Raw genomic sequence first — 26,469 nt, forward strand, 5'->3', positions numbered from 1 at the left:
AAAATCACTATTTAGGTGTACTTTTTAAAGAAACATACCGCACTTGTATAAAGTGGATACAGTGTCGTGCTGTTCCCGAGAAGAGTGCAATGAAATGTAATTATAGGATGTAGGTCAAACGCCCTCCAGCGTTGTACATTGCACACTGCAATGTGTGTCCTATAGTCTGTGCTTATTGTGTTAATAGACTGGTAGGCAGGATATTATAAATTGTATATCAGTATAAACAACTAAATACATAATAAAGAAATACTAGTAATGCAAATATATATAAAGCAACCTATCATTATTATTCCAGCATCATTTGCACTTTCCAACATTGTACCACTGTGTAACTGTTAAAGTTATATTGTGTTGTTTTTATACACTGTATATTAGTTGCGAAATGTTTATGGTAGTAACATATTTTAGTTAACCTTTGTTTAGTCTTGTGTTAGCTGTATGTCAATTTCTGTGCATGTATGTTTAGAAAAAAACACAACTGAAATCAAATTCCCGGAATGGGTACACGCTTACTTGGGAATTAAAGCTGATCCAAAAAATACGTTATAATACAAATAGAAATAAATAAAATAAACCAAATACTCAAAGTCTCCATAAAGCACCTTCTCCCCTCAAACTGTTGAATTATTTTGGATTTTTTGTGTCTTTGTTTATTAAAATGTTTTTCCTACATTAAGGTCTAAATGCTGCTTAAACTTTCTTTACACATAATACCTAAACCTCTTCATTTCCAGAACACTTTTTTTTTTGAGGACTCAACAAATTGTTTAAGCTTTAGCTCCCCACAATCAGACTTTAAAACTGGCCTTGTTGGTTCATGTGTGTTTTGGAGCATATGGATTTTCTTTACTTAACATCCCAGTGTAACACCAGGGTGCCAATAATCAGATCTAAAACACCCTGAACCCAGGGAGCTAGCTCCGTCTGTTGTCACCATTCAGGGAAACACTGTAAACCGACTGTTTTTCAAGACATTATCAACCTCCCATAAAACATCCCATTGTGTCTTGTTTGTTTTACCCCCAAAATGTCATAAAGTTGTGATGTAATGACATAAGACTTTATTTCATTTGTGTACTTCTTTACTTTGCATCCTGTGGTCTCACAACATGTAACATGGAATAAAGACACAACCACTGATTAATGTCACTGTTTGTTTGAAACACAATTGAATAATACAACCAAACAAGGACTGATCATAAATATTTTTTAAAACAAATATTTTAACTATCTGATCAACTTAAACCAACAAAATCTGTTCATGATAACCATTTGCAATACATTTAGTGCCAGAGTATAAAACAAATAGCTACAACAAAGACAGGAAGTGAGTAGTCTTAAATATATAAAATAAATTAAATCAACATTCAAATGTGACTGGGTGTAAATGTAACATGAACACTGGAAAATTACTACTTTTTTAAGTTGTGTGTGGAACAAAACTGTGAAGACAACACATGTAGTTTAAGATCACACACATCTGTGTTGATGGTGCCTTAAATATATGAAGAATGACAATGAAAGCACATGACTACACCAGAGAAATGCCTAATTTGTCAGCTTTTTCTGACTATGGCTTCAAATAAATGGCTGGATTAACCTGATAACCCTGTTCTTCTGTCTGTCAGAACACTGTAACACTATGTACTTAATGTGTGCACAAAGCAGCAACATTTAGATGCCCAGACACTAGTAAATACTCGTGTCAGCAACTTCCTTTACGAAATGCAAAACATTTTAGGAATATGCACCATTTAAAACAATATCATCCTAAAAATACAGGTATTTATTAATGGATTAAGATGGTTTGATATTCTCCCCCCCCCAAAAAAATCATTCCAATAAGGATTTCCTATCAATTGTACAATAAATGTTATTTGCACAATAGAAACAGGAAGAAGCACAAAGAAACAGGAAGAGGATGCATCTCTCTTTTTCCTGGTAGCTATCCCAAGTTACCAAAGACAAGCAATGTCAATTATTTGCAGTCACCATCCCACATAACGGAACTAGCCGTGGAACCACAGTAACTAAAGGAAATGCTAGTGAGGGTAAAGGGGAAAGTTGTCGTGTTTCCCCCAGTGCTCATTATTTGAACAATATTGTTTTGGATGGTGCATACACCCAGATCAATCAGTAATAAAACACATTTAATAAAGACATTTCTGAACCCATTGTTTCCTGTTAGTAATCCAGCCTTACTTCAAATACAACTTCACAGATTATGATGACTTTACATACAAGCATTTGAAATGCATCCAGTTTTTTACGTCAGTGCGCAGCTCTGTGAGAGCATACATTTAATTACAGATATTTACAGATGAAGTGGAGCTTGGTGGAACTTTCAGGCCTCCAACAACATGTAGTGAACAAGGTGAGATTAAAGAAAACTTCACTACAGGAGGCACTGAGGCCTTAAAATATCAAAAAGTTATAAGAAGTTATCAGTTGTTGGAGGATAACCATAACAACTTAAAAATAACAAAGATTACCACTCGCATGCTTAGAGGAATCATTTATAGTGGCCTGGATCCCATAATGCATAATAGATCTGAATTTCGGAACTGTTCAGGTAGTGTTTGATCATCAATCACAGAAAAGCTTTCAAGTACTTCCCCATAAGCAACTCTAACTTTCTTGCGTATCACTTGGATTTAGGCCTACTCCTATATGTGCCTTGCACCTCAGCATACCACCACTTCACACTGATGATGTATGGGCGAGTTCACTGGGGGCCTTGCTATGCAGAGTGCCACAAACAGTATCAGAGTCAAGAAGCTCTACTATGCTGTAGGGGGAACAGTCCTCCAGTCCCAGCTTCCCACAGGCCCAGCCACAGAAACCTTTTTCCATATCTCTGACATCCTGCCACCACTCACTGAAGGCCCAGGACACCTGCACCATGGCAGAGTACAGAGCCAGGGACAGTGCCATGGGCATGATGAGCATGGGGTAGAAGATGATGAGGAAGGGGCATATTGTAATCTTGTGCCAGAACGTCCGCTCCTCATTGTACACCAGGAAGACATTGTACCAGGTAAGGGTGCCGTAGTAAAAGGAAGTGATGAAGGAGAGGAGGAAAATCACAGGAACGCAGGAGAGGCTCCACAGGACGACATGGGGTCCCTGACACACGCCTAAGCCGCAGTTGCGTTTGTAGCCTTCCCCTGCCTCACATTCTGCGTCGAGGCGTTCCTTTGACTTAGCCAGGTCCCTGATTTCCTTCTTTGTCAAAGTGAGGTGAATGTCCACCAGCTGACCCTTCTTCTTTCCTCGGGTGATGGTGCCAGTCAGGGTCACGTAGCGGCTGTCTGGAGGAAGGCTCCACCCTTCTTCTGTTAAGAGATTATGAAACAAGAGACAGTTACCTTTATGACAAACAGCAAAATGAAAAGCCAACAAGAAGAGAATGTGGTAAACTCACATTCTTGCTCTTCAGCTGTAACCATCATTTATATAGGTCGATTCACACAATACGCCTAACGCAATTTTCCGCTCTAAGAGTTTGAAGTAATGCTTCAAGTGTGTGGGGGTCTGAGTGTATATTTATGATCATTCCAATTAGCTAAATGGATGTTGCAGGGAAAGTGGCCTACAAGAAAGAGGCATGGATGCAAGCATGTGCTTGGTCGCAGCCTTAGTCTTTTTTTCCTGTCAAATTATATTATCCTTAAAATGGCCATATGCTAATAACAAATACATAAATTGTTCTTTCGTTTTATTATGTAGTCAATATGCATGGTGTAAATTGCACTGTAGACTGTATGTCAAACACATCACCTAACTTTCCTTCTGTGATAATAATGGCACTTCTTGATATTAAAAGACAAGTCTCTCACCTTCTCCTGCAGGTGTGCAGAGGAATTTGGCTCCCTCCTCCGTGCTCCTCTCTGCTCCCTCCTCACTGCCTTGGTCCTCTCCAGAGCCCCTCTCCATTTCAGAGTGGTAAACAATAATGGACTCTGGACGCTGGTCTTTCTTCTTCCTCCTCTTCCTCCTTATGGGGGCTCCCACTTCTCCATCGGCCACATGGTTCCCTGACATCTCTGATCTTAAGGAGATCATCTGGGGGCTGCCTTCTCCCTCAGTTTGGGGCTCCTCTAGCTGGGCCATGCTCTCCTCTGATCCTGTAAACTCTTTGACCCTTCGGCTACTTTATGATGGGCTATATATGAAGACTAATATTGAAGATCTGAGCAGCACAGACTACTCATTATGTTCAAAAGTTAAATCTAGGGAAGATTTCAGGCTGGATGAAAAAGCACAAACCCACACAAACAGAGAAAGAGGCATTAAAGAACAGCCATGTTTTTTTACTGTCACAATAATACACTCCTCTATGTAGAGTGAGCCTGGCCTAGATTCTGCAGAGGCGTTTTTTACATATGTACCAAATATACAAAATCTCACATTATCTTTGATATGGAATTATGCATATAGAACCAGAGAGACGAAATACAGATAACAAACGAGGCATACATGAATTGTTCAAATGGGGGTTGTCATTCTTTTTGCATGACAGGACAACGATATCCTACTCTCAGTAAATGTACCGCGAACTTGATCTGTTTACACCATCCTGTTTCCTTTACAGACACAATGAAAAAGTACACAATTAATTGACGGATGGAGTGGTTTTCGAGACGAATGCTTAATTTCATTGATGGGGGTGGAATCGAAAAAACAACCCATTCTTCACACAGCTGATCCCCTCCCATTTAAATCCCACCCATGTCCGCTCTTTTGTCTGCAGACGCCAGCCAGCGAACAGCATGTAATCTAAATAGAAGTGCAATTCAAATGTAATCTTCTTACCTTTAAAATGTTAGACAAGAGCCGGGTAAATAAACTTAACCGTGTGTGGATAAATCACTGGAAGACCCCACACATCACAAGGCTGTATTTTTGCCGATACACATCATACAGATGCACTACGCAAAAATGATTTCCAGAATAGCACTAAACCCGCCCCTCCAGCCTCGAGCCCTCTGTCCCACCAATCCTGATCCGTGATCCTCCTGATTGACATCATGTGGAAAATGATGGAGGAAAAGCATACTGAAAGCACTATTTTAAGCACCGTATGTATGCACTTAAAACGTTGGAAATAATAACCCTCAAAATGAATATATTACAAATAATCTTATATAATAACCTATTGTACAGACTATGAATATGTATTGCGTCAGTTTAAAAACGTTAGCCTATGAATATTTGTATAATGCAACACAACATACTAGGCCATAGGCTTGGCTTAATAATTTTTTTGGATACAAAATATATATTAAGAAATGTATAGCAGTATCGCTATGGTGGTCACTAACTTTCACTTAAAGCAAAATGTACAATACATTGTTAATGAAGTGTTTTTTATAAAGCCACGGGCACTTGTATGATGGCCCGAAAACGTTTGCTAGCTTAAATGTCCACTCCAAAGCTAACTAAAAGGTAGCCAGCTTAACTTGAATGACTGACAGTATCTTTAGGTTCGCTTAGTAGGCCTACATTATTTTAAATCTGGCATCCCAAACCGATCTTAACTGAGGCCACAGAATGAATGTATGGTATTTTCCTCAATGAACAAGTTATTTAAAACTTTGTATTTTACTTGGAAGGAGCTCAAAGAACCGTGCGCAGCTGAAGTCTCCTAACGTCTGAGCCGTTGACAGCAGCAGCCCGCCCCGCGTGAGCTAACGTCGCTAACCACTAACATTAGCCTGGTGTCAAAATGAACGACCAATATTCACTTCATAATATTGACAGCCTCCTCTTTCAGTTCGGTGAGTTTATATTTTAACTTATTTGTATGTTAAAAGTTGTGGTTTTGTTTTCAAATGATGTCATTAGCATGCAAGTTTAAAGTTATCTAATGCTAGCTGCTTTGCTAATGGTTTTCACTAGAAAGCCGGTGTTGGTGTAAACCAGAGCAAATTCAATCGAAGTGATAATTACAATTATTTATAATAATAGTGAAAAGAATAATTGTCATTTTTAAATAAGGTAACTATTGTTTGTATTTTATAGCTCTTCAAACTCGGGAGCTTTCCCAAAAGAAGAATGAAATCGAACAACAAATTAAAGGTAAGGTTAATGCTAACAAATAAACACTTAGTTTACAATATAGTGTTTGTTTTGAAATGGTATCTTTGAAGTGCTTACATTTTTGTGAACAGTTTGCAGAGCTGACACTGCTGAGAGGAGGTCTTGCATTCAAACAATCCACAGTGAAATCCAGAAACTTGAGGAGGGAATCAGGGTGAAGCAGAGCACTGTGATACATAATAAGGCTAATGCTAAAAGGTATGATGTTGACTAGGTAATGCATGAGACAAACTATGATGAACCAAGTTGATACTTAACCAAAATGTACATATAACTTATTATTAATAGCAGTGCGGGGAAGTGTGGATATAATATATTTCTGATTGTCATCCATGTAACTTTAGCATGAAGGCAACTAACAGCCTGCTTCTTCAGTATGAGCAGTCACTCAAAACAGAACTGGAGAACGGAAAAGACACCTATAACCGTGACATGTGGGTTCAGTTAACTATGTTGTTTGCATTTAATTAATTTGTTGGGGTGCCATAATAAACCAAGCTGAATTGTTCTTTATTTGTATCCCAAAAAGAGAGGTCTACGAACAGAGAATTGCAAGTTACAGGAAGATATTCCAGTCACACAAAGAATATTATTGCCAAAATCCTCTTGCTCAAATACTCCTTGGGCTGCGGGCTGAAATAGAAGAGATTGAGTCTAGGATCATGGCTTGTGATGATCAAATAACAATGAAACATAAGCCGCTGGACCATCTCACTGGTAATACACTTTTAATATCATAACTTGCTCTGGTAAGATATATTTACAGCTCCTGATACAATTAATTACATTTTTGCCTGACCAGGTCCAGTAATTGATTCTTCTTCCCCTGAGAAATTACCAGACAGGTATCTTTCAGTGAATCTTATAAATATCACAATGACAAAAAGCCAAAGCAAAGAAAAGTTCCGTTTTTCTCAGATTGAGTTCATTTTTCCTTCTAGTGTTTCTGACCAGCATCCCATTGCACAAGCAGAGAAACAATTAGATCCTCAGGCAGAGGATGAGAGTTCTTCCATTGACATCTCCTCTCTTCATCTCAACCAGACAAAGGTACTTGGATATATCAGACAACAGTACTAACGGAATCCTAGAGCTGCCCAAATTCTAGCAATTATCAAATGTAAAAGTTGAACCAATAGCCACTAACAAAAACCTGGACACATCGTGCATTTCATCATGAACCTTACTGAGACAAAAGGTAGACCACACATTATGCCACTTTTAGGTAGTGATTATAATAATTGTATTATTTATACTTATACATCTTTAGTATTAATTTAACTCCCTTTTGTTGGATCAACATTTTTGTAGATCATTATAATTCTATTCTACTATATTTTATTAAGATTCACTACTTTTGAAAGTCTTAGTTTGGTCAATTGCTTGTAAAGAACCTTTTTAAGTGCATATGATTTGTTTTCGAAATGTGCCATGTAAATAGTGTTTCATTATTGATTGATTTCAGTCTGGTCATAAAGCGTCAGTCGAGGCAAATGATGAAGACTTTTCTGAGGAACATGAGGTCCAGTATTCGACGACCTGCAGCTCTTCCCCAGAGAAAGACAACGATGAGCTGTGGTCATCTCATCCATTGGATGGTAAGTAGAGTAGCTCCCTACGTATTTCAATTAATAAAAACACTTTATACACTATATGCGACATTCGCATATTTATGTTTCAAACCCATCAGCAAATATTTATTTCTTCAGAACAAATACCGCAAGATGAGATGCACACTGAGGAGCAGGAAACTGGACAAGAGGATCAGGTCTTGGTAGGTTTTTTTTCTATAATACTTTGTACCCCTAAAAACAACAGTGTCATGTTGTGTCATAATAGGAACTAAAAGTATTATTAATAGATTAATGGCATGTTTTTGTAATCTGTCCCAACAAGTTTATGGAATTTAAATACTAAATTGTGAGCAACGGCTCTCTCAAGAATCAATCAATAACTACCAAGGATAATCACATACGGTTAACAGTTATCATATTATGCGTTAAAGAGATTGTTCTGCATATGAACAGCAAACCTATGTGTCGGATGTGGGGGAAGGAGTGGAGGCTGATGTGGGGAAAGAGGACGCTTCAGATGAAGAGCAGCCACCGAGCGACAATGAGGACCTTGGTGCTTTCCATCAGACATCTAAAGAGACGCATCCTCAGTCCTCCGTGGCAGAAAGGACAGCTGTGTTTTCCACCCAAGCATTCCCATTTAAGTAAGGCTTTTTGAATTGTCCAATACTTAGAATTATTGTCAAGACTGCCACTAAAAACTGTGTTTCATTTGCTCACTACAGCTTTAGCCCTGCCGCCTCCCCACAGCCAGGCTCCACTGACACCAAATCTCCAGCTTTCCTGTTCTCTCTGCACTCTGACCCCAGCACCACGGGCTTCTCTGGGTTTGGATTTGACGTGGGCATGTCACAGGAAGAGGTGAGGAGTGGGCAAAAGAAAGAGTGATTTAACAGAAATAACTTCTCTTGTTTATTACATCTTATTTTCTTTACAGGACTCATCTTTCGCTTTCACCAGCCCTTTTTTTAATGAAAAGGTACTGCATTTGTACTTTTATCCAACTATATTTTATACAATACTACTCAAACTAAAATATCAAACTATGTGTATCTTCTTTCAGAAAACCACAGAAACAAAGTCTGCATCTGGTAAGTCTCAAATCAAATGTCTTTAATTTAGAGATGTGTATAACCTGCTTTGAACGACATGTATGTGTATCATTTTGCAGGTCCCGAGTTTCTTTTCGGCCAACCAGAGCAAAGTGAAGACTTCCATTTTGGCTTCAGCTCCAACAGCCCTCAGACAACGAACAAAAATACAACCAGTGATGAGTTTCCGTTCTCATTTAACTTTTGAGATGTGTAGAAACAACGTTTAAATACTGAAAATGGTGTTTGAGAACACTTTGTTACCTGTTTTCTTCTGTAATGTTCTTATATTGTTTTTAATTAAGCTTAGGGAAAGGTTCATGGTTTAACACCACCACGTTAAATGGTATGTATTTTTTTTTTTATTAATGCAACTTAAAACCTTATTTTAATAACTATTCACACAACAAAGAACATGTTGTAACAGTATTAACTGTTGATAGACCTTTAATGGAAAAAAGCAATATCAAAATAATACTCAAATGTGTTCATATTCCTTTTCAGTTTTCCATATTGTAAGTACAGTAGTTGTGAAGTGTGTTACATGTTGAAATAAACTTCAGAAATGTATAAATGAAATGTTACTTTCTCTGGTCCCATGAGTCCCTTCCTGACATTAGGGAAGTTAAGGCAAGACTTATTTCCATTCCAATGTTCAGATTTCTGTTCTGCAAATTATATATTAAATATAATGCGTCATTTGACTTTAAAAACATATACTTCAGAAAACTTAAAAAATAATTAGGTAATCCAATCAGAAAGTCTAAAGGTGATATCTGTCGGTTAAACATGTAGTCCTATTCTTCATTTGAACTTGATTCAGAATCTCAAACCAAACAGGACTAATTATTAAATGTTTGTGCAAATGATAGAAGATCTCATTTTGAGCTTGATAACATGAACATACTTATTTCACTTAAGGTTCCTGATCAGATTATTTCTTAAACTAAACATACTTATTTAAGTTTTACTGTATGGCACACTTGATTGTCTTTTAATGGCAGTGATTTGACAACAAAAAAAGGTTTGTTTGGCACAAAGAGGAACACAATCTGCAATAAAGGAATACCTGAATTTAATCTTTACATTTAATGTACTGTAGCTACTGTAATATTGACAATCAATGCTGGTCTTAAAAGTATTCAGTATTGTTAACATGAACAACTGTGAAATTGAAAGTAGTCTGCAAATGAACAAAGGCAGGACAGATAAGGGTTCGTGCAGAGAGTTTACTGTAGTTTCAGAGAGTCTAGAACCCGGAGTCGATGCTGATGGAGCGCCGGGTCACATGTTGAATCTCTCCTGGGACATATTCACAGAAGCTGGTTTGGTACTTGGCCAACATTTTCAGCATTGGCCGCAGATTAATCCACCACTGGACCTTGGGCATCCGGTGCCTGCAAAACATAAACCACATGTTTTTATTAAGACTGAATCATAATTAACTCTCCTGTTATTTGACATGAAAGTGTTGAGATTGCTTACTCAAAATCAGTCACATCCTTGAGTTCAGTGATGGGGTTGAAGGAGATCACCTTCCTGTTGAGGCCGAGCACGCATGCTGTTTCTGGGGAGTTAGCGAACACGCGTCCTGGTGGGGAAAAACAGTGGAATGATTCAATTGTGGCGTTTTAACTTTGGGTTTCTGAGCAATTTTTACTATAAACTGACTTTATATAGTGCATTACCTTGTCGGAAGTTTTCAGTTAATTTCGCTGAAATCCACTCGATTGCCTTCATGCCCAACTTAGTGCCAAAGTTTCTATCGAATGGGGAAGGTGCTCCACCCTGAAGTACAAACACAAGTGAAGAATACATATGTTGCAAGACTCTTCCCAGGATATGAGTGATATGTTATATTGCCACTGTAATAGAAGTCATTGGTGGATGGCTCTTGTACCTGCTGAAGGTGTCCCAACACATTGACCCTGCAGTCGAAGATGCCCTTCCCCTCTGATGTATACAGCTTATGGATGAAATCTGTGGTGTAGTTCTCATGGCATTTCTCATTCCTGTTATGACAGAGAAAATTATCAACAAAGGAAAAACTTGTTCTGACAGTGTTTCGTGTAGTGAGATATTGTTCCATAAACACAGTACAGTATGTTCTTAAGATTGAAGTAAAAAAAAACAATATATATCTATGGTATTTTCCCCTTCTTGTGTGGCTCTAAGGATGGTACTTTGTTCCAGACAAAAATATATTTATTTACATTTGGCAGCTCCTATGGAGGTTCTATGAGGAAGTTTGGGATCATCAGAAACAATCTTCAATTTAAATAAATCATTAGTCAGGTTTTATGAGGATGTTTTTTTAGTATGTACATTTTATTGAAACCTATCATAAAACTCTTCCCTCTTTAGCCTATTTTTTGTCCAACACTGAACTGGTTGCAGCAGTGGAGTGGGTACAGAGTCGGCTCTGGTGCAAAGATAGGAGGAACCCAGCCTGAGATCATAAAGCTGCGCAGAATCAGGTAATAAACCAATGATATAATTATGCTGGTGTCCTACTTTTTGTTTCTTGCAGGACGCAAGAAACATGTTCCTCCTAAAGGAGGAACATGTGCGAAACCGAGCGGCCTCAGGGCTCTGGGGGATATTTACGTTTATTGTTGTTGTTTTAGCAGGAAAGGATAGTCAAATACAAATCTGATTGTCTCGACCAAACCTCCTCTCTTTCCTTCATTGTCAACTGAGTGAGAGCAGGACACGGGTTCAAACTAAATCCACAAAAAAAAGCTGAGAACCAATCATTCTTAGAATACGTCATTAAGAGTAAAACATTTCAATGTTTCGAGGAAGCTTTGAAATATTTAGTACAGCCCAAAAAAATACTAATTTTCCCTCAGCAGTATTTTAATTTCAGCAAATATTAACATGCAAACCTGTTAAACTAAGTAAAAACACTTTCTTGGTTCGCTTCTTCATTTCATAATAGTCTCTGTATGGCTAAATTAATGTGGTGCACCTCAGTACTAGACCCCGCTGGATGTCCTTCTTCATCTTTTCAGCCAAATGCTGCACGTTGGTCTGTCAAAAGGAGAGATAATTAAAGAGACGGAGAGATTTGAACATTATTGACAAAATAGAATACAGCAGAGCATTTCTTGTTTTAGACTCACCGTGAGGTCGTGGATGTTGAAGGAGTCTTCAAAGATGTAGGCTGCGTCCGCTCCCACAGCTATGCCAGTGGAGGTTGCCAGATATCCACAGAAGCCCCCCATAGTCTCCACCACAAACACCCGTCTCTTGGTCCCGGTGGCAGACTGCTTGATCTTGTCGCAGCCCTGAGTAAGAAATCAAAATGGCAGAGTGAATGGAGAGATTAGCAATTGAAGGCAGGGTCAACATTGTAGAAGTGGAGTTTTTATTTTATTTGTATAACCCTCACCTATACAATACTGTGCACAGTTTAAAAGCCCATCATGCAACGTCTAGAAAGACCAGTAGTGGAAGTTTTTTTACGTGAATTACCATGCGTCATGCTAAAATGTGGACTTTGCTATTGATTAAATGAAAAGGCATTGGCAAGTAACTAGAGCGTGTCTCTGATTCCCTATCCTTCAAAGTTTAAAGATAAAAACTATGTGTAAATACTGTCACCTCTGTTTCAAACAAAGAATACAGAGTTGAGATGTATCGTACTAAGAATTAGGGCTGCTCAATTAATCGTATTTTAATCGCAATTACAATTATGGCTTGCAACGATTACGAACACAACGTAATCGAAATAAAACTGTTAAAAACATACTGTTAAAAAAAAATTCTCCAATAAATGTATGTTTTCAAAGTAAATGGATAATTGTTTTTAATAATCGTGATATCAATTATTGACCCAAATAATCGTGATATCAATTATTGACCCAAATAATCGAGATTATGATTTTTGCCATAATCGAGCAGCCCTACTAAGGATGGCAGCTCATATTACTGTATATTTGAGGTGTTCTGGCTTGATGCAGTCTCTATTTGTGTTAATCCTCCTGAAAAATCGAATTGACACTGTTCATTTGTTGCCTGCTCAGCATTACCTGCATGGCAGCATTGACGGCCGTGTCTGCTCCCAGGCTGAAGTCCGTTCCCGGGACGTTGTTGCTGATGGTAGCAGGGATTACACACATGGGGATGCAGAGCTCATCATAGAGACCCCGGGCTTCAAACAACTGCAACACTCCTACGTACCCCTTTAAAAGTCACCAAGAGATAGAATGAAAAACCTCTTTGATGTTACATTGTCAGTAAAACATATTACACAAGTTCAGTCTTTGGAAGTTCTGTCTTATACCTCGAACCCTCCAATTACAAGCAGAGCTGAGATGTTAAACTTTCTGATGGTTTCCACAATCCCCTCCATGTTACTGTTGGGAAGAGTTCTGAAAAAGCGCATAACACAGAGGTGAAAAATCTCACACTTGTTAGTTGGAAGTATAGCACATTCTGTGAGAAGGTGTACGTTGTAATACTGTCTAATTGAAGCCTCTCCTGCATCAATTATTGCTCAAAAAGATATTGTTATGTCCAAAATCCCAGAACTTAATGAAAGTACAAAACAAATCTGTTGCAGTAATATTTAATATTTAATGTTTAAATTACGGAAATTGTTCTGTTGCTCACCGTTTTGTCCCCAGCAGTGAGCCCCCTTGCCCTGTCCAGCCTGCAACACTGTGCCATTCCATCTCCAAAACCTGTAGACAGACAGCAGAGAACAGTCTCCTCACAGTTCCACACAGATAACTTGTTGTTAAAATCTGCTGCAGTGTGGTGTAGATGTAGAGGTAGACTCCCTTACGTTTCCATTGGCAAGTCCCTGAAAGCCGTTGTGGACAGCGTAGACCTTGTGTCCTTTAGCGAGCGCCAGCCTCACCGCAGAGCGCCCCGCTGCGTTCATCCCTGAAGCCGGAGCCCCCACGTTCAGGATAGCCAAGGAGAAGTTGCTCTGAGGCAGCAAGAGTCGGATATTAATAAGCATGTTTGTGCTTAACCTTTGCAATTGTGTGGCAAGGATACTACTGTGTGTGTGTGTGTGTGTGTGTGTGTGTGTGTGTGTGTGTGTGTGTGTGTGTGTGTGTGTGTGTGTGTGTGTGTGTGTGTGTGTGTGTGTGTGTGTGTGTGTGTGTGTGTGTGTGTGTGTGTGTGTGTGTGTGTGTGTGTGTGTGTGTGTGTGTGTGTGTGCGCGTGCGTGCGTGCGTGTGTGTGTGTGCGCGCGTGCGTGCGTGTGTTAGTGAGACACTTACCTCATACTGGGCAGGCTTTTGGAAGGCAAGACATTTGTAGATGTTCCAGTTGTTCTCAAAACTCCTGCAACAAAACCCTTATTTTTAGCTCGGACATGTTTATTATTTGCACAGAAAAACAACATACTGTGTGTGTGTGTGTGTGTGTGTGTGTGTGTGTGTGTGTGTGTGTGTGTGTGTGTGTGTGTGTGTGTGTGTGTGTGTGTGTGTGTGTGTGTGTGTGTGTGTGTGTGTGTATATATATTTATAAAACGGACAAGTCAAATCAAGCAATCTGATTGGTTCTTAGCCGTGATATACTGAGCGTATACCACGGGTAGAATTGTAAGTTACTTTTCACAACAAGTCAGTATCCCTCCGCGTCTGAGAAAAACAGTATACCGTTGGGCTGAAAAGCAAACTGCCTGCAGTTTGCTTTTCATACTGGAACAAGAAAGCAGCGGAGAAGTAACGGGGCAGAAACCCTCCTTTTTACGCAGCGGTCCAGACATAGACATCAAACGGCAAAACATATTCAGTGTGCAGTTCCTTTGGCATTAGGGCAGGGATATCTAGATACTTTCCAAGGTTTGACATCATGAATTGTGCTACTTTTAAAGCAAGCAACGATGTTTTCAAATCTGTAATCAAAGAGGTCCGCAAAAACACTATCGACCAATCAGATTGCTTGATTTGACTTGTCAGTTTTATAAATATATTTACATTTCTTCCGTTACGGAACAAACTTACAAAGCATAAGATGGAAACATTTAAGATTAACTTCGACCTCCGGGGGGGTCTTACTATGGAGGAGTGGATTGAGCAGTGCCTATCTCCAGAAAAAAAGCACTTAAACGACGACATGCAGAGCTACGTGAAGAGCAGGTAGATCAACTGGAAAAGTACCAGCATTCAAAAGCTTTCTGATGCGGGTCTTGAAACAAAGCAGAGAAATTATGACCGTTAGTGGCCACAGGTGCGAAAGCTCGCTCTAGAGCTATTGTAAACCGAATCTCGGGGACCGGAGAAAGTGGAGCAATATTCTAACCACGCCAAGCAACAGCCTCGAACAACCTCAACAAGTAACCACGTAAGCCATGCTACTGATGCTGGACAGGTTTTCAGTGGGTGCACAATAAACGGCAACATACAAATTGCCGTGGGTATTGTCCACAGTACATGTATAATATCAATGTGTACTTGTAAAAGCACCTCGATGACTTCGAGGCGTGAAGATGGACGGTGTGGCGCAGTGCGCTGTGCAATGATCATCAGATCAAGGGGTGAAACCCGCCGCTGCGTCTGTAAAGCCGTTGTGTCCTTGGGCAAGACACTTCACCTGAACTTGCTCCTGTGGGTATTGTCCACAGTGACCATTGCATATATACAAAATATGTGTAATGTGTATCTGTAAAGCGCTTTGAGCACTGGAAAAAGCGCTATAATAAATGTAAGGAATTATTATTAATTATTAAATGAATGTAAATAAATAGCCAAATAATGGATCAACGCTCTCTGTCTAATATGTTCGCTAGCTGTTAGTGTTGTTGCATAGCAACCACCTCCCACTATGTTTTGCGCAGAAGGCAATGGAGGGACTATTTTATTTGAGTGTGTATTTTTTTTTCATATTGCCACACTTGGTAACGGTTTTATAAAAGCAATAGCTCACGACAGGCCGTGGTATATGCTCATTATATCACAGCTAAGGGGTTTGTCGACCCTCCGCTGCGTGGTATGAGCATATACCACGGCCTGTCGTGAGCTATTGCTTAAATATATATCTTGTGTATGATAAACATAATTTGAGTGGATGTTAAATGTATGGAAGGTACTTGCACATGTGTTGATCTACAGTGCATCAAGGCTGTTTTACATTAAATTAAAAATGATTCTAACTATTTCATATACATGAAAAACATCTCACCCTCCACGCAGTTTGATAGCCTCATCAAACCTCTTCTCGTTCATGGCTGTCTGCACCAACTTAGTCTGCAAATAATGGTACAGTTGAAAAACACAGCAACCTATGCTTGTGAGTATGTCTAATGAAATCAATTATAAAATAGATAAGAGTGATTGACTCACCATCTCCACACACTCCATCAGAGGCAGACGAACAGCCTGGTTACCTGACAGACCGATGACACAGGCTGGGGTGTCAGAAGTGGCATCCATCAGGGCAACCACCGCCTCCACCCCCAACTTAGAGCTCTGAAACACAAGAGAGTCCACACCGTTAGAGGGGGCCTCCTGAAGACTTGATATTTCAGGTATTGTGTGCCTGATGTGCGTTTTCGTAGGCCTACACTGGGTTGTCTCATTACGATTTTGGATTACAAGCAGTAATATAACCTTTTTTTTTTGGTCATAATTAATTTACATGTACATTTGTATGTTGTCCAACTCACCAGTATTCTGTCAAACGCAGAGGGGGTTCCTCCTCTCTGAACATGGCCGAGGACTGTCACTCTGGTGTCATAGCCGAGCCTCTGTACCACCAGCTGTAACACACATGGAAGCATTTCAGTTTGTTGTTGGCTTGTCATTGACCAGCCATTCACACCGGAGAAGATAATCGTACTTTACAAACATTTGAGAGAAAACTATAGGTTACTTACGTAACCCCAGACTCAGAGTAACATGAAGTGAGATGTGTCACTATGGGATGCACCTCATCGCGGAGAAAACAGAAGCATCAATCTCATTACGCCAATCCTGATTGGCTGGTGATCTTGACGTCAACGTCAGGGGAAATCACCCCCTATAAGTAGCTTGCGCCACAACGCATGCGTCATTCAAAATAAGCACCTCTTCTCGCTTCACCATAGCAAGGAGGGCCGTCTGGTGAGACATCTCACTTCATGTTACTCTGTGGCCTGGGGTTACGTAAGTAACCTATAGTTCTCATTCATAACACTCCGTTCGATGTCTCACTATGGGATATTGTAGCTCCCGTATTGCCAGACGAGCTTATCTCGAAGTGAGCAGCGAGGACGAGCTCGCAGCGAGGACCAGCTCGCCGCTTGCACCGATGTCTTGAAAGGGAGACATCCTGGACAGAGCCCAGGATGCCGCCAGACCCTGAGTCAAGAGCGAACCCGAGGGTGCCTGCGAGCTCTGACTTGTATGGGCCTCACAGCAATTGCTTCCACACAACAGTGGGAGAGCTGTTGCTTAGTAATAGGCTTGCCCTTGTAAGGGATAGCCCAGGACACAGGGGGCTTGGTCATTATGACAAAGCACCCCCGATCATGGTACCGCTCACAGGCCAGGCCCATAGAGCCAAGCGCTCTGGGTGTGGGTGAAAGATCGCCCCCCCCCGCTTGGGACAGTATGTCCCTGCGTAGTGGGAGCTGCCATGGCTGCCCGCACAGCAGCTGATATATCTCCGCTAGCCAGTACATAGCTGGCCAGTGTGGAGCTATCAGAATAAGTGTGTGGCGTTGCTCTCTCACTCTGGCCAGAGTTGGAGGTATCAGAGCCAGGGGTGGAAACGCGTACAGAAGGCCCGGGGGCCAATCGTGTGCGAGTGCATCCACGCCTAACGGTGCATTTAGATCACGCATCGAAAAGAACAGCTGACACTGAGCGTTGTCTTTTGATGCGAACAGATCCACCGCGGCTCTGCCGTAATGCACCCACAGCTGGCTCACAATCCTTGGATGTAGAGTCCAGTCTGCATAAAGTGGTGCACCTCTGGACAGCAGATCTGCCCCGAGGTTCATCACTCCCGGTACGTGCGTCGCTCTCAGAGAGAGGAGACGTCTACCGCTCCATAGGATAAGTTTGCGCGCCAGTGTGTGTAACTGGAGAGAACGCAAACCCCCTTGGCGGTTAATATACGATATTGTGGTTGTATTGTCTGTCCTCACGAGGACGTGATGTCCCTTGAGGAAAGGCAGAAAGCGTATTAGGGTGAGAAACACCGCTAAAAGCTCCAGGTAATTTATGTGCGCCCGCTGGAGGTCTCTACTCCAGAGACCCCTCACCGGGCGACCTTCATAAATACCTCCCCAACCTGTCAGACATGCGTCCGTGGTGACCACTTTCCGTGAAAGGACAGCACCCATGGGCACACCTCGTACTAGAAAAGTCGGGTGCAGCCAGTGGCGCAGTGCCCTTACGCATCTCACAGTAACCATCACTCTCACGGGTTTAGTTTTAGGGCGGCCACCCAGCGCTGAAACTCCCTCATGTGTAAGCGTCCCAGTCTTACAACCAGGATGGCTGACGCCATGAGCCCCAGCAATGCCATGAGCCCCAGGTGCTTAACGAGGACATTTGTCTGCGTAACAGCCTCCTGCTCCGACTGTGCGAGAAGCAGCCCGTCGTCCAGGTAGGTCGCCAGGCGAATGCCCTGTTGTCTCAACGGGGCTATCGCGGCTTCCGTACACCGTACAAACACCCTTGGACTGAGAGACAGACCAAAGGGGAGTACTCTGTATTCATAACAGATCCCCTGAAATGCGAACCTCAGATATTTCCTGTGTGGATAATATACTGGGATGTGAAAATATCACCACGTGGCGGTGGTGCCTTCACAGCCCCAGCGCATGCACGTGCTGGTGGTGCCCTTAAAGCCCCAACCGGCATTGTGCATGCGCTTGGCGGTGGTGCCTTCACAGACCCGTCAACAATCCGTCTTTTGAGAGATGCCGTAGCTGCTCTCAGAAGGGGAACAATTGGCGGGCTGTTTATTGGCTTTATTGATTTTCTTTTCATCATTTTTTTTGAGCTGCGCCCTCGGCCTGAAGCCTGGATGCGTCAGCGGCAAATGTTTTATGACAGAATGATCAACCAATGTGTGACATGTGTTTGTGCTGACTTGAGGATGGTGTTTCGGCATCTCTTGAGGCGGCGGGAACACATTCACGGAGGGGAGAAGGAGGGGCTGTCACGCCGCTCGCTTCTTCTTCCTCGACTGCTGGCCGAAATTCTGGGTTGGCTGAGCCTGAGCTGCAGCCGGAGAGTTTCTAGGCCAGCCTGCCCTTGTCTCCAGCCTGGGCTGGGGACTCGGGGTGAGCTGCGACCTCTGTGTCTTCGGTGTTTTAAACCGAGCAGAGTTCGAGGAAGCTTGGGCAGAGGACTGCTGCTGCGAGAGCAGCGGCTGGACCCTACGAGGGAGGCAGAGGTGGAGTGCCTCGTCCTCCCTCTTCTTCGACTCGCACCTCCTTTGCATGGAGGCGAGAGCAGAGCCGAAGACTCCCTCGGGAATAATGTGCATATCCAGCACATCCTCTTTTTCCCGGTCTGGGAGAGTGGTGAGGTTGAGCCATCTCGCTCTTTCCTGCACCACCATGATCCCAATTGCTTTGCCCGTGGCTTGGACGGCGCAGCGTTGGACACGGAGACAAATGTCCGTGACCGCTGCCATCTCGTCCAGAGTGGTTACCCGACAGGTCCTCGCAGAGCTCCGCTTGGTAGGCGGTTAACAGCGAGGACACATTCAGGGCCCTGGCGGACAACGCTGCCGCTTTGTAGGCCTTTTCAGTCATTGCTGACTGAAAACGGTCCGACTTTGCTGGCAGCGTGGGGTTCCTGCTTGGTGACGGGCCCACCTTTGGTAGAAGGTGAGCCGCTACCAGCATGCCGGCAGCTTCTCCATTTCGTCACAGTCTAGGGAGGAGGCACCCTGGATTGGGACCTTGTTGCTGAAGGGCCGGTCTCTCCACGAGACCGACACCTCATCCAACATCTCCGGGAAGACTGGAAGGAGTTGTCTCATTTTCCCCGCTGCTTGGGGAAGATGTTTTCCCTCGTAGCGGGACCTGGAGGTCTCCTTGGCCATTTCGGGCCACGGGACGTTGAGTCTGACCGCAGCGCGTTTACACACGGCCTGCAGGTCCATGCTCAGACCGGGCGAAGCTGGTGTGCCATCGCCCGGGAGAGCAGCACTTGCCTCAGGCTTTGCAGTCTGAGCCGGTGACATGAAGGTGTCCTCTTCCTGTTCATCCGATTCGGACAGGAGGAACGTCAGGGCGTCCTCCTCTTAGTCAGGCCCGAGGACATCCTCCGCGGGTGAGACCATGGTGAGGTCTAACCGGGAGCCCCAGCTTGGTGGAGCGCGGGAAACCGTTCCCGCGTGTCTTGCCGTCACCGGGTCCCGGCCTGCCAGGGCGCGGGATTCCGGTTCTATAGCTATAGCAGATAGTGAGCCCCAGACCGACATGGAGAGGGGCTCACTCTCTGTGGCGGATGCCCCCGTGTCCTGACTGCCGGTCGGCGGGTCCATGGACATGGGGGGGTCCTGTTCCGACATGCTAGCTTGTCGAGCTAACCGTCGGCGGAGGCTCTTAGCAGTGAAGCGGACGCAATGTCCGCATGAGCCGGGGTTGTCGATAGCACCTCGGGCGTGTTCCAGCCCGAGGCAGGACGAACAGACCTGGTGTGTGTCTGTGCCCGAGATCTTCAACCCGCAGCCACAGAGTCGAGCCACCGAGTCCCTAGGCTTGTTTGAGACCCATTGCGGCTCGCCTCGAAAGTAGACGAGAGTAGCCGATCGCAGCCGGGGGAGGTCTCAAAAAGCTCGCCTGAAGTCGGACAGCTCGGAGACGGCTTCTTCATCTTCTTCTCTCGGTTTTTTGGCGGATTGCAAACAACTTTAAGGTGCATACCGCCACCTCCGGAGTCGGCTTGACTCGGTTTGCATTTATAAAAAATGCACACATGTGTTTAATCGTTAATGTCAGATATGTACAAAGTAAATACATTTGTTACTGCTCAAGATTAGATTCAACTTTATTGTTATTGCACATATTACAGGTACTGAGACAACGAAATGCAGTTTAGCTTCTAACCAGGTGCAACAAGCAGTAAAGTGAAAAGTAATGTACACCATCTACAGAATAAAATACAGAATGAATTGAATGATGAATAAACAGTGGGGTATGAATACACTAGATATCAGCCTGAGAGCAGTATGAACAGTGTGTATGAATATGCTAAGATATATAAAGTATGAAAACGGTAAGCAGTATAGTATCAAATATATAGATATTAATTTCATGATGATAAACATTGTGGAACAATGATGAAAAATGGGAATGGATGTGGCGACGTAAAACTGACACAAAACAACAACAAACTTTTGCCAGCCAATTGGAGAGTTTCATCAGCAGCACGTGGTAAAAACCACCAATGAGCGCTCAGCTCGAGATACCAGCGAGCCGTTTCCCATCAAGCATTTCGCTTCCGCAGCTCGTGGAGAGCAACTGCGCCAACTCGCCTCGCCTCGCTCTCAAGGCTGCGGGCGTCTTTGTCCCGCGAGATTTCAAAGTCTCATGTGGGCGAGCCTCCAGAGCAAGTCGGACAAAATGACTAACCATCATGCAACGCACTAGCAAGACGTTGATCGCAACTGCGCAGGTCTGCGCAGGTCTTGCTTGTCTCAAACAAGCCCCCTGACTCCTCTGGTGTGAGGTAGAGGGGCGTACATCTTGGTCGCCTCGTGGCGTGGAGAGGGCCCGCTCTCGACAGGTGGGACGGGAGAAAAGATAAAACCACCTTGTCCTTAATCCGGAGATAAGGACAGTGTGGGTCTTTTATTCCCGGAGAATACTGACTGGTGTGGCAGTATGCTCTTTAAATCCTTTCTTCCTCCGTGGAGAAGAGAAAAGAGAAAACTTCCTCGCTACCGTGGTGTCGGTAGAGAGGGAGCGAGCTAGCAACAGGTGTGCTGCTAGCTTGAAAAAATCGGACCTACCTTACTTTCTCGGGTAAGAGAAGGGCGAGGTTGATTTTAAATACTAACAGCGTTAGTACTACCGTCTTCCTGCGAAGCAGAAGGAGTAGCCGGCGAGCGCCCGTCGACCGAAATGGGTATTTGGGTTCAGTCTGTGGACCGTGAAGCTTGCCCGGCTACTGTAGAGATGTGCTCTAAAGCGAGAAGAGGTGTTTGAATGACGCATGCGTCGTGGCGCAGGCTACTTATAGGGGGTGATTTCCCCTGACGTTGACGTCAAGATCACCAGCCAATCAGGATTGGCGTAATGAGATTGATGCTTCCGTTTGCTCCGCGATGAGGCGCATCCCATAGTGAGACATCGAACGGAGTGTTATGAATGAGAACTTTGAACAAACTGATATCTTGCAGTTTAAATTTGCCTTCATAATCTTCAATATTCAATTCAACCAGATAAGTGATGCTGTTTGCCCTCATTGTTCCATGTGAAGGTTGATGGAAGTGATGAAATGTTGCACTGGTGCCTTTCACGTGGAGAGAGCACTGAGACATATTGATCAGTTAGTTAATCTTTCATTGGAGAGTGGAATTTGGTGTGTTGGTAGGAGGAAGAATGAGCAGCTCAACTGAGGGGAAACACTGAGATCTTAAAACTTAAATCTTTAAACTTACTTCTTTTACATAAGTTGAAGTGATGGGCTTGCCATTTCTGTCAATGGCTCCTTCTGCGAGGATTACAATGTTGAGTCTTGACCCCGTTGTGCGGCTCTTGAGGTAAAAAATTAAGAAAAACAGAACAAGCAGTAGTCAGTAAGCTTTATCCCTGAAATGTTTGTAGACCAAAGAACATGTTTATTAATCCCCTACTTTAAAACCCTCTCCTGTGAAAACACAAGTGCCGGGGCGAATATATACTGTTTGTTTTGATCTTTTCGTTCATCTTACCCCCTCTAGACGGGCACACATCTGGTCCTCCCAGCCTTCCTGGGGAGGAGCCTCTGGAATGAAGAGCCAGTCTGCCCCAGAGGCCAGTGCTGACACTAGGGCCAGATATCTGGAGGGATATCACGATCATTAGCTTTATCCAGTGGCATTATGTGAAGGATGGACGAATTGGTCAAAGTATTACTACTCACCCACAGTGTCGCCCCATAACTTCCAGAACAAATGTGCGCTGGTGGCTGGAGGAGGTACACAAGATTTATAATGAAACAAAACATTTTGCAGCCTGCCTAGTTCTAAGGGAGCAAGTCCAGGCAAGATCACATGCCAAAGAGGCTTGAATGGGACAGGGGTAGAACACGATTGCATTCCAATTACACCATGCAGGTACATACACATATTATGATAAGTCTGATAAAGTCGGAACACTCATGAGAGAGCTACTGTTGCTATATATTTGAAATGATCTATATTAATATTATAATACCAACTAATTATTTTCAAAAATATTTTTTTTAGGGACTAATCGATTAATCATTTCAGCTGTAGTTTGATACCATCTATCACAGCTATAAGTATAAACTGTATATTTACCACTGCGTTATTGTTGCATCTTCATATTCTATAACTTATTTAGTAAGAAGGGATCTCATTATAATTGCTTTGATGAAATACCATCTGCTTTTGTGCTGCCACTGTTCAATGTCACTCGGTGCCTGACCTTTGTGCTGTTGTCATGATAGCATCAATTATCTCCATGATGCGGTGCAGAGCAGAGTCGGCTCCGATCGTCATGTCCGTGCCGCAGAAGTCGTTGTCGATGGAGCCCACGAGCCCCACAATGTTCAGGTGGCCATGCTGCTTAGCCAGAGTGTCTGTGATTCTTCCTGAAGAGACACACGTGCATTGTTATAGATATTATTCTAGCAGCTTACAATTTAACACACCAGAACAACATAAAATCATTACTTCTGTATCAAGTGTTGTTTCAGAGGACATTTGGCTACTGCCAACGTTTGTTCAGCTTGTTTCTCTAAAAACACAGTATATAAATATATATATATATAGTAAATATATATTTAAAAACAACCATTAGCTTTTTAAATATAAATATGTGGGTTGCAACTGAGTAAAAAGTGAATTTAGGACAGATTCTGGCAAAACAACTACAACACCTGCCAAAGGTGATATGTCTCCATTTTGGGCCACCAAATGAAACGGACCGTTTACTTTAATTAAAATAACAGATATCTTTAGGTTTAAGGGTTCTTTGAAACATTTGGAATAAGATAACAATTTAACCGAATATATATCATAGGTGGAGTTAGTTTTAGACATTTTATTGAGGAAATGTTAAATTACTATGTAGGACTTTTCAGCATAGTATGTACCATGCTGTAGCCAGAATGCAGTAAAAGTACATAATTAGGGTAAACTACACAGTGACAAGTGGACAATGAGATTGCGTCACCTTTCTGTACAAGCTCCTCCAGCAAACTGCTCCACTCGCTGCGGAAGATGTTGGCTCCGGTGAGGCTGCCGTCTCCGCCACACACACACAGGTTGGTGATGCCTTTCTTCACCAGGTTGGAGGCAGCAGCCAGCCTGCCCTCACGAGTTGTGAAGGCCTTGCATCGGGCGCTGCCTATCACAGTCCCACCCTGCAGAGGAGATTACACACAAACAAAATCAAGACTAACAGGACATAGTAATCTGTCACTGAAATCATGTGCTGCAAAGATACAGAAATATTTCCTTTAGCTCAGCGTCCTGATGGTGTTGTTAGATAAATCAAATGTCTGACGTGGACGGTTAGAAACAGAGCTAGATCACAAGCAGTCACTCCAGATATATTTGTGTTTTAATGCCGAGTGAAACCTGCCATCCACCTGCTTTACAGCGAGGTTACCAAGTTGTGGATGGTGACCCCCAGGAAAAGGGACTCAATAATAAACTAAGGGGTCCTAAAACAATATTAGCATAGTTAGTAGGAAAAATCACATTCTGCTACATAAAAATTGTTAATCTCGAACACTAAAAGTTATTCAATTGAAACAGCCTTGAAGAGGGGACATTTACTCTTTGTTTGAACTGCTCAAAATTCATTAACATCAAACCTAAGACAACTTGTAAATTGAAAAATTGCTAAGGGGTCACCAGCACACAAGCTAATAAACAGTGCAATACAGAGTGTGTACGTGTCTGGATACTATGCAATGCAAAGGGGACAGTTGGATAGCGTATAATGAAAAGTAACTTTCCAATTATTCAACTAATACGGCTGAGAGCACATGCAGCAAGGCCCCTTACCAGGGTATAACCAGAATTAGACAGGCAGGAAGAGAAGCGATGAGAGGAGATGGATTAAATTATAAAATTCCTAGTAAATACATGAAAAGGAAAGAGAAAAAGAGAGATATTTTAACCACAATGAATAGAAAAAAATATAAATCAAGATACAATTAATGCAGGATAGGTGGAAACCTGTAAATAATTATAGCTAGATTCACCACTGCTGTCGAGGGATTGATGATTTTGTTTCAACCCACCAGTTGGATGATGTTGGTCACACTCTGCCAGTGTGCTAGTTTGATGTTGTCTCCCCCATCCACCAGGCCCTGGTATCCCTGAAAAGTAATTTCCAATGGTGTGTTACTGTTAAAAATAGCAATGTGGGCAAGTCAACAAGAATAAAGAGCAAACTCCATTTTTATTAGGGTCATATTAAAGATACTTGTTTACCTCATAAATAAGATAGACCTTGGCCCCCATATAGATGGCCATTCTGGTCACAGCTCGGACAGCAGCATTCATCCCTGGAGAGTTTAATGAAATGATTAGATTCACCTCTGTTTCTCATTACTCACAATAACCGTGCAATCAAACAATGGATATGACTTAATTATTTCTCATTGGGCAAAAGTGCCACCCACTCTGTGGAAATAGTAACAATGACCTACAAGCATTAGTTGAACGGTCCCTAACACTCTATGTGAGGTACAGGAGGTAGAAGATTTTTGAAGTAATAGTACCACAGTGTAGAAACATTCTGCTACGACTTAGTAAAAGTCCTGCATTACTAATTTCACTGTATTGAAAGTATAACACATGAATCATATGCTTGAAAACGTACAAGTTAAAGTATTATATAAGTAGGATTATGTGCCATCATTAATTTGTTTGTTATATTGTGTTGTGTTAACTCTAATATGCAAACTATCAGTAAATAAATGCATGTAGTGCCTGGTATAACAAATTCTATTTTTAAGTCAATAAGTTGTAGTGGAGAAGAAATATGTAAGTAGGAAAACATTCTAGTACTCAAGAAATGTACATGAAATTGTTCAGAATTGGGTAATATAATTAGTAAATTACGTTATTTCGACTGCTCATACACGACCTTTGACCTTTAGTCTATGCCTTTGACACACGAGCAGATGTCCAATGTTTACATTTGTTGCAAAAAGTAAGCTTAATATCAACGTTTACTTAAAGAATGGCTGTACTGTATAAGCTAACTGTAATATATGTGTTTTGTTTAAAGTCACCTTGTGCATCTCCACCGCTGGTCAACACGGCCATGGCTCGACCAGCTCCCGTCATCTTCAGCTTCTCCAGGTCAATAGAGTTCATTTTGACCTCTCAGTTTGCAACAGTGTAACCGGGAGAAAAACTAAGAAATATCCGTTAGCTAGAAAAATAAAGCTTTTCTTAAAGTAACGTTCAGGTGGTTCGTCCTTGTTGGCAGTAAACTGACTCCATGGACTGTGTATAAAAGCCATAGATATAAGCGGATGTCAGCTACCAGAGCGTGCATGACTCCGCCCTGCAGAGTGGGCGTTAGTTTATCATCCAGT

The 26,469-nt window shown here is 42.4% G+C and overlaps 3 protein-coding genes across 4 annotated transcripts; 1 reads left to right on the plus strand and 2 right to left on the minus strand.

The window, feature by feature from the left end:
* Nucleotides 1-1,074: 1,074 nt before the first annotated feature.
* tmem169b (transmembrane protein 169b) lies at nucleotides 1,075-5,699 on the minus strand. Of its 2 annotated transcripts, none has more exons than XM_034110564.2 (3): nucleotides 5,612-5,699; nucleotides 3,843-4,252; nucleotides 1,075-3,338 (listed from the first exon to the last, which is right to left on the minus strand). In XM_034110564.2, exons 2-3 carry the CDS (start codon nucleotides 4,114-4,116, stop codon nucleotides 2,704-2,706), a joined length of 909 nt encoding a protein of 302 aa, XP_033966455.1. In that variant the 5' UTR covers nucleotides 4,117-4,252; nucleotides 5,612-5,699; the 3' UTR covers nucleotides 1,075-2,703. The 2 variants fall into 2 exon arrangements, with proteins under 2 accessions (XP_033966455.1, XP_033966454.1); XM_034110563.2 differs by lacking the exon at nucleotides 5,612-5,699 and adding an exon at nucleotides 4,819-4,953.
* LOC117467016 (protein SIX6OS1) lies at nucleotides 5,693-9,745 on the plus strand. Its single transcript, XM_034110562.2, has 14 exons — nucleotides 5,693-5,783; nucleotides 6,028-6,084; nucleotides 6,177-6,303; nucleotides 6,450-6,539; nucleotides 6,635-6,822; nucleotides 6,908-6,950; nucleotides 7,047-7,155; nucleotides 7,571-7,703; nucleotides 7,815-7,879; nucleotides 8,133-8,323; nucleotides 8,405-8,540; nucleotides 8,617-8,658; nucleotides 8,743-8,770; nucleotides 8,851-9,745. The coding sequence occupies exons 1-14, from the start codon at nucleotides 5,732-5,734 to the stop codon at nucleotides 8,976-8,978; spliced, it is 1,389 nt and encodes a 462-aa protein (XP_033966453.1). The 5' UTR covers nucleotides 5,693-5,731; the 3' UTR covers nucleotides 8,979-9,745.
* A 240-nt stretch (nucleotides 9,746-9,985) lies between these two features.
* pfkla (phosphofructokinase, liver a) lies at nucleotides 9,986-26,428 on the minus strand. Its single transcript, XM_034110561.2, has 22 exons — nucleotides 26,161-26,428; nucleotides 25,355-25,428; nucleotides 25,162-25,239; nucleotides 24,084-24,273; nucleotides 23,334-23,499; nucleotides 22,807-22,851; nucleotides 22,616-22,724; nucleotides 22,343-22,438; nucleotides 16,398-16,490; nucleotides 16,075-16,200; nucleotides 15,914-15,978; nucleotides 14,008-14,071; nucleotides 13,563-13,709; nucleotides 13,388-13,458; nucleotides 13,059-13,146; nucleotides 12,805-12,957; nucleotides 11,896-12,060; nucleotides 11,742-11,803; nucleotides 10,671-10,782; nucleotides 10,459-10,558; nucleotides 10,256-10,361; nucleotides 9,986-10,167 (listed from the first exon to the last, which is right to left on the minus strand). Exons 1-22 carry the CDS (start codon nucleotides 26,243-26,245, stop codon nucleotides 10,020-10,022), a joined length of 2,343 nt encoding a protein of 780 aa, XP_033966452.1. The 5' UTR covers nucleotides 26,246-26,428; the 3' UTR covers nucleotides 9,986-10,019.
* Nucleotides 26,429-26,469: the final 41 nt, after the last annotated feature.

Source organism: Pseudochaenichthys georgianus, chromosome 21 (assembly GCF_902827115.2).
Source record: "Pseudochaenichthys georgianus chromosome 21, fPseGeo1.2, whole genome shotgun sequence".
Classification (NCBI taxonomy): Eukaryota; Metazoa; Chordata; class Actinopteri; order Perciformes; family Channichthyidae; genus Pseudochaenichthys; species Pseudochaenichthys georgianus.